The following is a 16,571-nucleotide window of genomic DNA, read 5'->3' as shown; positions in this document are numbered from 1 at the left end:
AAGTTTTTATTAGTATTTTTATTGAAAAAAATTAGTGTCTTCACTTTGTAATTGGTATTTTCCCGAGGCAGCTCTGAAAGTACCTCTACATCTACATACATACTCTGCAAGCCACCTGACGATGTGTGACGGAGGGTACCTACCTTGAGTACCTCTATCGGTTCTCCCTTCTATTCCAGTCTCGTATTGTTCGTGGAAAGAAGGATTATCGGGATGCCTCTGTGTGGGCTCTAATCTTTCTGATTTTATCCTCATGGTCTCTTCGCGAGATATACGTAGGAGGGAGCAATATACTGCTTGACTCTTCGGCGAAGGTATGTTCTCGAAACTTCAACATAAGCCCGTACTTAACTACTGAGCGTCTCTCTTGCAGAGTCTTCCACTGGAGTTCATCTATCATCTCCGTAACGCTTTGGCGATTACTGAAGCGCGCTACTCTCCGTTGCTCCTTAGGATTCTTCCAATGTATCTCAGTTTGGCATCTGCTTTACCGACGATCAACTTTATATGATCATCCCATTTTAAAACTCTCGAAATGCCCACACCCAGATAATTTATGGAATTAACTGCTTCCAGTTGCAGACCTGCTATATTGTAGCTAAATGATAAGGGATCTTTCTTTCTATGTATGTGCAGCACATTACACTTATCTACATTGAGATTCAATTGCCATTCCATGCACCATGCGTCAATTCGCTGCAGATTCTCCTGCATTTCAGTACAATTTTCCATTGTTACAACCTCTCGATATACCACAGCATGATACAAAAAAAGCATCAGTGAACTTCTGATGTCATCCACAAGGTCATTTATGTATATTGTGAATAGCAACGGTCCTGCGACACTCCTCTGCGGCACACCTGAAATCACGCTTACTTCGGAAGACTTCTCTCCATTTAGAATGACGTGCTGCGTTCTGTTATCTAGGAACTCTTCAATCCAATCATACAGTTGGTCTTATAGTCCATAAGCTCTTACTTTGTTCGTTAAACGACTGTGGGGAACTGTATCGAAAGCCTTGCGGAAGTCAAAAAACACGGCATCTTCCTGGGAACCCGTGTCTATGGCCCTCTGAGTCTCGTGGACGAATAGCGCAAGCTGGGTTTCACACGATCGTCTTTTTCGAAACTCATGCTGATTTCTACAGAGTAGATTTCTAGTCTCCAAAAATGTCATTATACTCGAACATAATACGTGTTCCAAAATTCTACAACTGATCGACGTTAGAGATATAGGTCTATAGTTGTGCACATCTGTTCGACGTCCCTTCTTGAAAACGTGAATGACTTGTGCCCTTTTCCAATCCTTTGGAACGCTACGCTCTTCTAGAGACCTACGGTGCACCACTGTAAGAAGGGGGGGGGGGGGGGGGCAATTTCCTTCGCGTACTCTGTGTAAAATCGAACTGGTGTCCCATCATGTCCAGCGGCCCTTCCTCTTTTGAGCGATTTTAATTTTTTCTCTATCCCTCTGTCGTCTATTTCGATATGTATCATTTTGTCATCTGTGCGACAATTTAGAGAAGTCTTCCTCTGTGAAACCGGTATTTAAATAGACATTTAGTATTTCGGCCTTTAGTCTGTCATCCTCTGCTTCAGTACCATTTTGGTCACAGAGTGTCTGGACATTTTGTTTTGATCCACCTACCGCTTTGACATAAGACCAAAATTTCTTAGGATTTTCTGCCATGTCAGTACATAGAACTTGACTTTCGAATTCATTGAACGTCTCTCGCATAGCCCTCCTCACACTACATTTCGCTTCGCGTTATTTTTGTTTTTCTGCAAGGCTTTGGCTATGTTTGTGTTTGCTGTGAAGTTCCCTTTGCTTCCGCAGCAGTTTTCTAACTCGCTTGTTGTACCACGGTGGCTCTTTTTACGATCTTGCTTGGCACATAAACATCTAAAGCATATTGTACAATGGTTTTGAACTTTGTCCACACTATATGTACTTGAGACAAAACTTTTGTGTTGAGCCGTCAGGTACTCTGAAATCTGCTTTTTGTCACTTTTGCTAAAAAACAGAAAAATCTTCCTACCTTTTTTAATATTTCTATTTACAGCTGAAATCATCGATGCAGTAACCGCTTTATGATCGGTTGTCGCTGTAACTCCGGTTGTGGCTATCTGAAACATGAAATTAACATATCATCCTGAGCCTTATGGATGTAATTTTAGTTCAGAGTAGAGATTTGGAAAACAATTTTTGTCGAAATTATAGATATCAGTAAGAAATAGCCATTTTTGGACCACTCTTTTTTGGCCGAAAAAAATACTAAATATCAACATTAAAAAAATCGGCTACGATGAAATGAAGAAAAATCTATTTGCTTCAAGGGACAATAAAATTCCTCAGTAACTGTTCTCGAAAGAACAGATTACTGTTGTTGACCGTGCAGCTTTTCTCTGGAATAAATGATGACTGGCTAAAACCCTCAGCTGCCGACTGGCGTTGATGATATACCTCGATGTGGACAGCTGAAAATGTGTGCCCCGACCGGGATTTCCTGCTTACATGGCAGACGCTCTATCCATCTGAGCCACCGAGGACACAGATGAACAGCACGACTGCAGGGACTTATCCCTTGCACGCTCCCCGTGAGACTCAGATTCCCAACTGTCCACTATTCTACAAATGTAATGTACCTAATAGAAATTTGCCCATTCACTCATTACTCGCGCACGCTTTAGCGATTCCCGTAAAAGTTAGGGCAACCTGTGCGCGAGTAATGAGTGAATGGGCAAATTTCTATAAGGTACATTACATTTGTAGAATAGTGGACAGTTGGGAATCTGAGTCTCACGGGGAGAGTGCAAGGGATAAGTCCCTGCAGTCGTGCTGTTCATCTGTGTCCTCGGTGGCTCAGATGGATAGAGCGTCTGCCATGTAAGCAGGAAATCCCGGTCGGGGCACACATTTTCAGCTATCCACATCGAGGTATATCATCAACGACTGTCGGCAGCTGAGGGTTTTAGCCAGTCATCATTTAATAAAATTCCTCAAAATCGCATGATAATTGCAACGTGGGAGACGACAAACGTGCCGAAAGTTATGGTTTAAAAAAAAACGCGTTTATACACTCCTGGAAATGGAAAAAAGAACACATTGACACCGGTGTCTCAGACCCACCATACTTGCTCCGGACACTGCGAGAGGGCTGTACAAGCAATGATCACACGCACGGCACAGCGGACACACCAGGAACCGCGGTGTTGGCCGTCGCATGGCGCTAGCTGTGCAGCATTTGTGCACCGCCGCCGTCAGTGTCAGCCAGTTTGCTGTGGCATACGGAGCTCCATTGCAGTCTTTAACACTGGTAGCATGCCGCGACAGCGTGGACGTGAACCGTATGAGCAGCTGACGGACTTTGAGTGAGGGCGTATAGTGAGCATGCGGGAGGCCGGGTGGACGTACCGCCGAATTGCTCAACACGTGGGGCGTGAGGTCTCCACAGTACATCGATGTTGTCGCCAGTGGTCGGCGGAAGGTGCACGTGCCCGTCGACCTGGGACCGGACCGCAGCGACGCACGGATGCACGCCAAGATCGTAGGATCCTACGCAGTGCCGTAGGGGACCGCACCGCCACTTCCCAGCAAATTAGGGACACTGTTGCTCCTGGGGTATCGGCGAGGACCATTCGCAACCGTCTCCATGAAGCTGGGCTACGGTCCCGCACACCGTTAGGCCGTCTTCCGCTCACGCCCCAACATCGTGCAGCCCGCCTCCAGTGGTGTCGCGACAGGCGTGAATGGAGGGACCAATGGAGACGTGTCGTCTTCAGCGATGAGAGTCGCTTCTGCCTTGGTGCCAATGATGGTCGTATGCGTGTTTGGCGCCGTGCAGGTGAGCGCCACAATCAGGACTGCATACGACCGAGGTACACAGGGCCAACACCCGGCATCTTGGTGTGGGGAGCGATCTCCTACACTGGCCGTACACCTCTGGTGATCGTCGAGGGGACACTGAATAGTGCACAGTACATCCAAACCGTCATCGAACCCATCGTTCTACCATTCCTAGACCGGCAAGGGAACTTGCTGTTCCAACAGGACAATGCACGTCCGCATGTATCCCGTGCCACCCAACGTGCTCTAGAAGATGTAAGTCAACTACCCTGGCCAGCAAGATCTCCGGATCTGTCCCCCAGTGAGCATGTTTGGGACTGGATGAAGCGTCGTCTCACGCGGTCTGCACGTCCAGCACGAACGCTGGTCCAACTGAGGCGCCAAGTGGAAATGGCATGGCAAGCCGTTCCACAGGACTACATCCAGCATCTCTACGATCGTCTCCATGGGAGAATAGCAGCCTGCATTGCTGCGAAAGGTGGATATACACTGTACTAGTGCCGACTTTGTGCATGCTCTGTTGCCTGTGTCTATGTGCCTGTGGTTCTGTCAGTGTGATCATGTGATGTATCTGACCCCAGGAATGTGTCAATAAAGTTTCCCCTTCCTGGGACAATGAATTCACTGTGTTCTTATTTCAATTTCCAGGAGTGTAATTGTAAATGTATATACACCCGAATTCTGTAATAAAAGCGTTTTCCGAGTTTTTCCGACCGACGCCCGTTCGTTCCCCCTTAACACCAACAATGACAGCTTCCGGTAATTTCTATTATAAAACAGCACAGCACTGACCTTGAGGCTATGACTTCAAATACACTGTCTCTGATCAAAAGTATTCCCAGGCCGCTACATGACGCGGAGCTGACCACCTAAGAGAAGCGGATCCACCAGTACAAAACGAGGCTGGCAGTATTGTATTGTCTGCAGTGATACAGTGTCAGCTCTTCACAAGCAACACATATCTGTACTCAGTGTTAAGCGGTGCTTATGGTGGTGTAAAGACCGACGCCTAATAATCGAATGAGCCGGTCGGTGTGGCCGAGCGGCTCTAGGCGCTTCAGTCTGGAACCGCGCGACCGCTACGGTCGCAGGTTCGAATCCTGCCTCGGGCATGGATGTGTGCGATGTCCTTAGGTTTAAGTAGTTCTAAGTTCTAGGGGACTGATGACCTCAGATGTTAAGTCCCATAGTGCTCAGAGCCATTTGAACCACTTAATAATCGAGTGATGTGGAGTTATGAATCACTATACTCTATGGCAATCCGATGGCACGGTTTGGGTATGACGAACGCATGGAGTACGTTACCTGTGCCGACAGTGAAGTACCGAGGAGGCGGTGTTATGGTATGGGGTGCTTATCTTGGACAGCGTGTGGTTCCCTTATTGCGATTGAGGAAACGCTAAATGTTGAAAACATTTTACAGCATTTTGTACCGTGTGCAGAAGTACATCAGTTAGGAGACGGTGGGTGTGCATCTAGGATTTCTACCCTGACAGACCATAAGCAAGTAATAGAACCCAGTAACTTGTCCTCGATGATGAGTGTTCATCGGAGGTGAGGGTATCATCTGGAGTGCCCCAGGGAAGTGTGGTAGGTCTGCTGTTGTTTTCCATCTACATAAATGATCTTTTGGATAGGGTGGATAGCAATGTGCGGCTGTTTGCTGATGATGCCGTGATGTACGGGAAGGTGTCGTCGTTGAGTGACTGTAGGAGGATACAAGATGACTTGGACAGGATTTGTGGTTGGTGTAAAGAATGGCAGGTAGCTCTAAATATAGATAAATGTAATTTAACGCAGATGAATAGGAAAAAGAATCTCGTAATGTGTGAATACTCCATTAGTAGTGTAGCGCTTGACACAGTCACGTCGATTAAATATTTGGGCGTAACATTGCAGAGCGATATGAAGTGGGACAAGCATGTAATGGCAGTTGTGGGGAAGGTGGATAGACGTCTTCGGTTCATTGGTAGAATTTTGGGAAGATGCGGTTCATCTGTAAAGGAGACCGCTTATAAAAAAACTAATGCGACCTATTCTTGAGTACTGCTCGAGCGTTTGGGATCCCTATCAGGTCGGATTGAGGGAGGACATAGAAGCAATTCAGAGGCGGGCTGCTAGATTTGTTATTGGTAGGTTTGATCATCACGCGAGTCTTACGGAAATGCTTCAGGAACTCGGGTGGGAGTTTCTAGAGGAAAGAAGGCGTTCTTTTCGTGAATCGCTACTGAGGAAATATAGAGAACCAGCATTTGAGTCTGACTGCAGTACAATTTTACTGCTGCCAACTTATATTTCGCGGAAAGACCACAAAGATAAGAGAGATAATGGTTCGTACAGAGGCATATAGACAGTCATTTTTCCCTCGTTCTGTTTGGTAGTGGAACAGGGAGAGAAGATGCTAGTTGTGGTACGAGATACCCTCCGCCACGCACCCTATGGTGGATTGCGGAGTGTATATGTAGATGTACATGTAGATTGTAGCAACATGACAGTGCGCCCTATTATAAAGCACCATCTGAGAGACAATGGTTTGTGGGCAATAATATTCCACAAATGCTCTAGTTTGCCAAGAGTCCTCAGTGGAATATATCTGGGATGAGTCAGACTTCGTTCCAGACACCAGCGTCCAACGCCACTACCATCTCTGGTTCAGGCTCTTAAGGAAGAATGGGCTGCCGTTCCTCCATAGATATTTACATATCTCACTGTAAGTGTTCCCAGAAGACTTCAAGCTGTATAAAGGCGAAGAGTTATTTATATCCACTGATAGGTTTCTGGTCATATAGGGTATTAAAAAAGAAAATCCCACACCGCGTTTATCTGTCTGTATTTTAAGGCTAATCTCAGTATGCTGCCAAGCCTCGGAAAAGACCGTCTTCTTTTGGAATATTTGAGGAAGAATCATACTAATCTGAAGAAAATGACTTCCAGATGAGAACTGCGTATTAGTTGTGCACGCTGACTAGAATTTTATTTTATCTTCGAAACTGCTTGTTTTAATGTAACGGCGTCATCGTCTTGAGGTACCACGTGTAGAGGCCGATAACTCATAACGTGCTCGACCACACTTATTTATAATTCCTGACTTCGTATTAGTCGTATTAGTGGGTTACGCACGCTGACTACAGCACATACATGTGACGGTTTTCTCTGCATCTACAGTAGGTATCGTATTCACTTTTATATTTATTACATTTGTATTTCACATTTGTTATCTAACACAAGTTGTTGTAAAAAAGAATGAAACCAGGAATCATTATAAACAAAAATGCGACTATAGACTGAAATTTAAAAAATGTCAATATAATACTTGCCACTGTATATCTCCACTTCACTAACGTGAGCTTTCATAAATAAGGGTATTGCAAGAGTAGGTCTAATAACGAAAAATCAAATTGTAATGACGATAAATTACACGGAACAGAAAGTTAACATGCTATAGTAGCCAAGATAGATACAAAGCTAATGGAATGAAGTCGAATTAGGTCAAGTGACAATAGAATAAGATCCTGAAAAGAGACGCTAAAAGTAGTCGATGAGTTTTGTAATTTGAGCACGAAAATAGCTGATGATAACGGGAACAGAGAGGTTTTAGAAAGCATACTAGCAATAGCAAGAAAATCGCTTACGAAAAAAAGAATTTCTAACGTCGAATATAAATTTAAGTGCTAGGAAGCCCTTTCTGCGGTATTTGTACTACGTGTAATCTCGTACGGTATTGAATCGTGGGCGATAACCAGTTGAGAAGGAAAGACTAGAAAGTTTTGAAATGTGGTGCTAGGAAAAATATTGCTAGTTGAATGGGAAGATCAGTTAACTGATAAGATGGTACTGACCGAACTGAGAAAAAAAGAAATTTATGGCTCAACTTCATCAGTTAGTAGGACACATCTGAGGCAGCAAAGAATCGTCAGTTCTATAATTGAAGAAAGTGAGCAGATGGAAATTAAGAGTGATACAGAAACTTGAGTAATCATACCGAAAAGGTTGTAGGCTGCAGCATCTATGCAAAGGTGAAGAGGCTTGGGCAAAATAGACTAGAGTGGAGAGTAGCATCAAACCAGTCTTCGGACTGAAGACAATAACAACAGACTACTCTACGAGTGTATAATCAGTGCAGAAGTGTTATTTTAGTAAAATGAGCTACTAAACTAACAAAACTCGCACTGTGTGTCAAAAACTTGCAACACCTTTAGACAGGGAACCAGAATGCTCGTCTACAATTTTAGAGATGCTTATACACTGCCTTTAATATAGACTGGCATTAGAAGAACCTAAGCAATATGCATAGGTTTCATCAACTCCCTGATGATGATGCAAACAAGCATTAGAGATATAACAAAGGGAATAATGACATATGTTTGACAAATGTTTGATTTCCAGAAAAATGGTCTGTCTCTTGACAAAGAAAGTGTAAAATTTATTTTAAATCTGCACAAGGCAGGATACGTTACCACCAAAACAGTAGATCATAGCACGAAACGTGTAGAACTGAATGTTCAAAATCTTTGGAGTGAATAATGAAAAGAATTTGAACTGGGTGTTACATACTGTAAATCTTCTTAATTTTGCAACATTCCATTGCGTTTGACTGATAATTTTGGCGATTAAAAAAACGGAATTTTAGAATAATTTCCATATTTTGAGTTAATAACGTTGATATTAATAGTATTGTCAGGCAGTTGAATTCTAGACGTGATGTACTCACTACACAGCAGCGTGCTTGCTGTCAGCAATATCTGATCTGTGTCCTCGAACCTCACGTAAGCAACTATCTAAAGAACTGTTCTCCTTGTAAGAAATGCACTCCTCTATAAATTTTGTTTTTGTGAACCGCTTGGATTTTGAAAATAATTAGAACATTCACAAACGTATCGGTGGTAATGAACCTTCACTATTAATAACTTAGCCTTGCTCTTGCGCCGAAAAAATATTTGACTATTTCCCTTGGGCACTAAAATTACTGACAGATAATGAGAGCAGCTTCAAAAACAAAGTCAAATTATTTCTGTGTGTCAACGTATTCCACCACACAGATATTTGTAGTGAAACGCAGGGACAGGGACTGACAGTGTTGCTAATGAATGGGGGGAAAGACTCATTATCGTTCGGTAACACGATTGGCGATGAAATACTGGAGACGGCAAGAACCGTCAAATTCAAAAGAGTAACGTCCAGAGTGATACAAAGTGGAATGACCGTACAAAACTAGCAGTGTAAGAGACAGACGCTAGGTTGGAAAGAATCCTAAGTAAATAGATTCTGCGAACATTTCCATTGTTCAAAACTCGGTCAATAATTATATGAAATACTGCAAATTAAATTGTGGTTGACCTGGAGGTCATTAGATACACACCCTGAAACTAGACTAGGTGTCCAAGTAAGGCATTTAGTAATATACACTCCTGGAAATTGAAATAAGAACACCGAGAATTCATCGTCCCAGGAAGGGGAAACTTTATTGACACATTCCTGGGGTCAGATACATCACATGATCACACTGACAGAACCACAGGCACATAGACACAGGCAACAGAGCATGCACAATGTCGGCACTAGTACAGTGTATATCCACCTTTCGCAGCAATGCAGGCTGCTATTCCCCCATGGAGACGATCGTAGAGATGCTGGATGTAGTCCTGTGGAACGGCTTGCCATGCCATTTCCACTTGGCGCCTCAGTTGGACCAGCGTTCGTGCTGGACGTGCAGACCGCGTGAGACGACGTTTCATCCAGTCCCAAACATGCTCAATGGGGGACAGATCCGGAGATCTTGCTGGCCAGGGTAGTTGACTTACACCTTCTAGAGCACGTTGGGTGGCACGGGATACATGCGGACGTGCATTGGCCTGTTGGAACAGCAAGTTCCCTTGCCGGTCTAGGAATGGTAGAACGATGGGTTCGATGACGGTTTGGATGTACTGTGCACTATTCAGTGTCCCCTCGACGATCACCAGAGGTGTACGGCCAGTGTAGGAGATCGCTCCCCACACCAAGATGCCGGGTGTTGGCCCTGTGTACCTCGGTCGTATGCAGTCCTGATTGTGGCGCTCACCTGCACGGCGCCAAACACGCATACGACCATCATTGGCACCAAGGCAGAAGCGACTCTCATCGCTGAAGACGACACGTCTCCATTGGTCCCTCCATTCACGCCTGTCGCGACACCACTGGAGGCGGGCTGCACGATGTTGGGGCGTGAGCGGAAGACGGCCTAACGGTGTGCGGGACCGTAGCCCAGCTTCATGGAGACGGTTGCGAATGGTCCTCGCCGATACCCCAGGAGCAACAGTGTCCCTAATTTGCTGGGAAGTGGCGGTGCGGTCCCCTACGGCACTGCGTAGGATCCTACGATCTTGGCGTGCATCCGTGCGTCGCTGCGGTCCGGTCCCAGGTCGACGGGCACGTGCACCTTCCGCCGACCACTGGCGACAACATCGATGTACTGTGGAGACCTCACGCCCCACGTGTTGAGCAATTCGGCGGTACGTCCACCCGGCCTCCCGCATGCTCACTATACGCCCTCACTCAAAGTCCGTCAGCTGCTCATACGGTTCACGTCCACGCTGTCGCGGCATGCTACCAGTGTTAAAGACTGCAATGGAGCTCCGTATGCCACAGCAAACTGGCTGACACTGACGGCGGCGGTGCACAAATGCTGCACAGCTAGCGCCATGCGACGGCCAACACCGCGGTTCCTGGTGTGTCCGCTGTGCCGTGCGTGTGATCATTGCTTGTACAGCCCTCTCGCAGTGTCCGGAGCAAGTATGGTGGGTCTGAGACACCGGTGTCAATGTGTTCTTTTTTCCATTTCCAGGAGTGTATATTGCTCGCCGTTGCACGATCCTAACAGAGAGAGGGGAAGATCCATCGAAATACGGCACCTTCTGTCAGGGGTTCCTTACGAAGTGCTAGAGCGCCACGGATATTTTCATCAAACTAGAGTGTCAGGCGTCACAAGAGAGGCTTTCCACATTGCAGTGAGCTTCGGTGTTCCTTTTGGCTAAAATTCCGAGAGCGTAAGAAAGACGGAGACTGAAACCTTTCCCCGTGCTTAATTTTTAGTCATGTCCGGTGTTTAATCATCTCGAAAGGTGAAAAGTCACGTTGTTCCCATACGTGATCTTCAAAGTTCCCGTTCAACATTGAAACATGAGAGAGACTGTGCGAACATGAACTTTTTCTTTTCATACTCGCAAAACAAAATTTATGCCATTCTCTTTCTTCGAAAGGGAACTGTTAGTGCAATAGTGTAAAAGTGCATGTTGAAACAGTTGCTTTTTCCTCGGCTTGCCAAAGACAACAAGAGTTCATTTTTCAACAGGTTGGAGCTCCGTCCCACTGATGCCTTGATGTCCGAGCATTTTTGAATCAAGAAGATAAAAATTATTTTGGGTGTTGTACCGCGTCAGTGTATGAAATACTTCAAAATGTGAACTACTTGTTAGTCAACACGCGAAACAAGACGTGACTCTTATTTTCCAACAATCGAGATCTCTAGATCTGATGCCATGTAAATTTCTCTTTTGCGTCTCTATAAAAGAGGCAGTTCAAGTTCCACCCCTACCAATGATTCAGGCCGACCTACGACAGATGAGGTGTAGCCAGTGACACAAAAGATGATGCCTCGCGCGTTGCACGTGAACGGCCATCGCTTCGATGTTTGTAGTGAATAGAATAACGTCACACTGAGCACACATAAACTGTGGCTAAATGTTTCACAAATTTCTTTCCCCTTCAGATTTTTATGTATACTGAAGCTTTCGACAACTTCTGTGTCGTCATCGCCAGGAGATGGCTGTAGGCCGAGTGATACGTACTTTATTTGACTGGCCGAATTATGCGGATGTGGCAGTGCTTACATTTATCACATTTTAGGGCACTGCCAATATGTCGCGACGTAAACGAATCTCTTGCTGAACACAGGCTCACAAACATACTATAATATCTGACGAAACGAAAATCATATCCCACGCATCTATCTACAGGCATTTGTTATGACAAAAGCCATACACATCAGAACGTCCAACAATAACTTTAAGCGGGAGAGCGGCTATACTTCTAGTGTGCACATGGGAAACGGTCGCTTGTAGCTGAAAGGCTAAAACTGAGTTATCCACTATCTAACGAAATTAGCATCGAGTCTGTTTCTCCGTAGCTGGTAGCCTATGCAAGTTCTATGAATTCGTCACATCTCCGTGACATAATTAGCATAACTAAGTGAAGCAGCACACGACCTACAGATAACCACAACATACGGAGTCGTTGCCTGTGTTTACATAAAAATGTGACGCTACAAGAAATATGTGAAACAACTGTCTTGAAAATCTACGCTCTCGTATTTATAATCTGTAGTTCAAGTGGCTCTGAGCACTATGGGACCTAACGTCTGATGTCATCAGTCCCCTAGAGCTTAGAACTGCTTAAACCTAACTAACCTAAGGACATCACACATGTCCATGCCCGAGGCACGATTCGAACTTGTGACGTAGCGGTCGCGCGGTTCCAGACTGTAGCGCCTAGAAACGCTCGTCCACTCCGGCCGGCTATAATCTGTGTTTAAAACTTTAAAGCTTTCTGTTTCCGTCAATACACACACTATGTGAACGAATTTATCTGGACATCTATTAGTAGACATTAATATGGAATGTGTACACCCTTTGCCTTTAATTTCATTGTGAAATGTGCTCGGGACATTTCTAGTGACGTGTCTGAATGTCTGTGGAGCAATGGTATCCCATTTTTCCTTAAAAACCGAAACAGAGAAGGTAGTGGTGTTGGATGCTGGGGTGTGAAGTTACCTTTCTAACTCGCCCCAATGGAGTTCCACCAGTTCAGTTCAGATCTCTCGACAGATCAGTCCCTTTCGGAACTAGGGCTTTTCGTAGGTGATTGTCCACAGCTGTTAAATAACTTGGAAAAAATATTTATACCATTAACTGTACAATTTTATGTTTATTCTCTACCGGTTTACATTGTTGTAGTTATCTTCAAGGACAAAAACAACGTACATCAACGGCTCAGCCACATATTTCCGTTATATATGAGCCAGGAATGTTGTTGTCAACAAACTGTTCCCCCACAGATGCCCCTTTGCGGCAAGGTGCTGCTGACACATTCGCCATCTCCACACTCTTCCTCTACTGCATGCAGTACACAATCCTTCCGCATTTAGCATTTTCTTAAGGACAAGCAGACAACCCCACCATTACTACGAAAAACACCCCCTCGTCGTAACACCACGTCCTCTGTTCGCACTACACATGACAAGAGGTAACATTTTCCAAGTATTCACTAAATGAAAACCCTACCTCGGATTACCACGGTGTACAGTGTCATTCACCATTCTAAATCACTCGTTTCTAGTTATTACTGTCCAGTAGCGTCGACAGGGAGTCGCTTAGCATTGACAACAGAAACGCATGGGTTATGAGGAGCTACCTGAAGTTGTACCGTATTCTTTTTAACCCCTACGCTCAGTCACTGTGCAATCTGGAATGTTGACGACACTTGGAACAAACGAATGATCCCTTCGGCTGATTTCTTGCAATTTTTCTTAGCCATCTACCGCAATGTTCGACGGCTCCTGTCCAGCATTACATGAGGTCTAAATGTCCTTAGTTTAGCTGTGGATGTTCCTTCACGTTTATACTCCACGATCATATATCCACCAAACTCTTGCACAGCTTTAGAATGGTTAAAACGTGCCGGATGGATTTTACATCTACATCCATACTCCGCAAGCCACCTGACGGTGTGTGGCGGAGGGTACCTACCTTGAGTACCTCTATCGGTTCTCCCTTCTATTCCAGTCTCGTATTGTTCGTGGAAAGAAGGATTGTCGGTATGCCTCTGTGTGGGCTCTAATCTCTCTGATTTTATCCTTGTGGTCTCTTCTCGAGATACGAGTAGGAGGGAGCAATATACTGCTTGACTCCTCCGTGAAGGTATGTTCTCGAAACTTCTACAAAAGCCCGTACAGAGCTACTGAGCGTCTCTCTTGCAGAGTCTTCCACTGGAGTTTATCTATTATCTCCGTAACGCTTTCACGATTACTAAATGATCCCGTAACGAAGCGTGCTACTTTCCTTTGCATCTTCTCTATCTCTTCTATCAACCCTATCTGGTACGCATCCCACACTGCTGAGCAATATTCAAGCAATGGGCGAACAAGCGTACTGTAACCTACATCCTTTGTTTTCGGATAGCATTTCCTTAGGATTCTTCCAATGAGTCTCAGTCTGGCATTTGCTTTACCAACGATCAACATTATATGATCATTCCATTTTAAATCACTCCTAATGCCTACTCCCAGATAACTGCTTCCAGTTGCTGACCTGCTTTATTGTAGCTAAATGGTAAAGGATCTTTCTTTCTATGTATTCGCAGCACATTACACTTGTCTACATTGAGATTCAATTGCCATTCCCTGCACCATGTGTCAATTCGTTGCAGATCCTCCTGGATTTCAGTACAATTTTCCATTGTTACAACCTCTCGATATACTTCAGCATCAACCGCCTAAGCCTCAGTGAACATCCGATGTTATCCACAAGGTCATTTATACATATATTGTGAATAGCAACGGACCTAAGACACTCCCCAGCGGCACACCTGAAATCACTCTTACTTCGGAAGACTTCTCTCCATTGAGAATGACATGCTGGGTTCTGTTATCTAGGAACTCTTCAATCCAATCACACAATTGGTCTAATAGTCCATAAGATCTTACTTTCTTCATTAACCGACTGTGGGGAACTGTATCAAACGCCTTGCCGAAGTCAAGAAACACGGCATCTACCTGGGAACCCGTGTCTATGGGCCTCTGAGTCCCGTGGACGAATATTGCGAGATGGGTTTCACACGATCGTCTTTTTCGAAACCCATACTGATTTCTACAGAGTAGATTTCTAGTCTCCAGAAAAGTCATTACTCAGGTGACATCCAATGACCAGCCCAGGTTCGAAGTTATTCACCTGATCTAAACAATATGCTGTTCCTGCTTCTCCACTAACAACACCCCCCGGCCTCCTTTTATACTGGGCGGCCCAACTCTCATGGTAAGTTGATGCAATTCCGCATCACATGAGGGCGTGCGGATTCTTTTGACCAAATAGTGTATTCACAAAGAAATTAATTTCATAAAAAATTAATTAAATTGGTTCCTAAGTTTTGAATAAGCCTGTATCATAGATGTGATTTCACGGAAGATGCAAGTGGAAAAGCTGAACTTAGTGGCGACCATGGCGTGTCGGGGTTCCGAGGTTTCCGGCTGGGCAGGTGGCGGCCTGGATGTGGAGCAGCGTTCCCGTGAGCCCGTGCGCACGCACTCGCACACACGCAGGGAGCGGCGAGGAATGCAGACGCTGCGCTGACTCCGCAGCACGCACTGCGTGGGCCGGAACCCCACGCACTGCCGTCCCGCGATGTCGAGTCGCGTTTACCCCTCCTTCTCTCCCTACCCCACGGCGTCACCGCCTGCCCGACTGATCGGCAGCACTGGAAACAGGTGCCGCTGTGCCAACACTGTCTACGAAAATATAACTAACTTCAGATGAGCCTTGTTCAAGTGGCTCATGTGACATTCTGTCCGAATACTGATTTGATGCAGCTTTCCACATTAGTCTGTCCTGCACAAGCCTCATTGCCTCTGTATTAATGCTGCAACTGCCATCCATCTGAAACCGCTTGCTTTATTCAAGCGTTTGTCTCTACAATTTTTTCCTCGCACACTTCCTTGGAGTCTTTCATGTGTCTTATTAACCGATCTCTACTTTGCACAAGTTCTGCCTCAAATGGCTCTGAGGACTATGGGACTTAACATCTAAGGTCATCAGTCCCATAGAACTTAGAACTACTTAAACCTAACTAAGGACATCACACACATCCAGGCCAACGGTAGGATTCGAACCTGCGACCGTAGCGGTAGCACGGTTCCAGCCTGAAGCGCCTAGAACCGCTCTGCCACACCGGTCACCACAAGTTCTGCCATAAACCTTTTTGCCTCATTCGATTCAGCACCTCCCCAGTAGTCACTCGATCTAATATGGTCATCTGCATTCTTTTGCAGCACCATGTATCAAGAGCTTTTATTTTCTTCTCGGCTGATCTGTTTATCGTCACGTTTCAGTTCCGTACAAGGCTCCGATGCAGATAAATGCACTCATAACTGACTTCCTAACACTTGTACACTGTTACGCCCTTAACTTCCCCCCCCCCCTCCCAAAAAAATGAAAAATGCAACACCGTCAAGGACTAGGTCATTTTATTGACAAGTGAGGTGCATTTAGCCCATCGTGGTACGAGTTTCGATGCAAAATCCAGACCAAATGAAACACACATGTAAGAACTTTCAGCATTGCAGCGCGTCAGCAATCGTAAGTACCGAAATAATTATGAAAAATCCGCCTCGATTGCACAAACTACCTGGAGTCTACCTAGGTTTGAGCGTGGGTAACCACGCCTTCTTCAGAACAAAATATAGAACAGCTTGCCTAAATAGGCATAGTCAATGGCTAAAATCAACACCTACAGCGGCATGACCCCACAATTATATATATATATATATGCAAATACGCAGTAATACGTACCAAGTCAATAATATTGTCACACTGTGTGTGCTGCCTCGCCCCAGCCACCGTACGATGGTCACCGGCTCTCCACCGAGTTCGGTGGAGTTATTAAACACACATGTCACAAAAAAGTGGACCCATGCTGTCGCA

General features: G+C 45.2%; 1 protein-coding gene across 1 annotated transcript in view; it reads left to right on the top strand.

The window, feature by feature from the left end:
* Positions 1–15,224, top strand: part of LOC126273217 (uncharacterized) — a 109,375-nt gene extending 94,151 nt beyond the window's left edge. The window contains exon 3 of the mRNA XM_049976761.1: positions 15,043–15,224. Within this exon, the coding sequence (XP_049832718.1) occupies positions 15,043–15,224 (182 nt within the window). The remainder of the gene's footprint in view (positions 1–15,042) is intronic.
* The last annotated feature ends 1,347 nt before the right edge of the window (positions 15,225–16,571 follow it).

The sequence above is a fragment of the Schistocerca gregaria genome, chromosome 5, assembly GCF_023897955.1.
Source record: "Schistocerca gregaria isolate iqSchGreg1 chromosome 5, iqSchGreg1.2, whole genome shotgun sequence".
NCBI classification, from domain to species: domain Eukaryota; kingdom Metazoa; phylum Arthropoda; class Insecta; order Orthoptera; family Acrididae; genus Schistocerca; species Schistocerca gregaria.
This window is presented reverse-complemented; position numbering and strand designations above follow the sequence as displayed.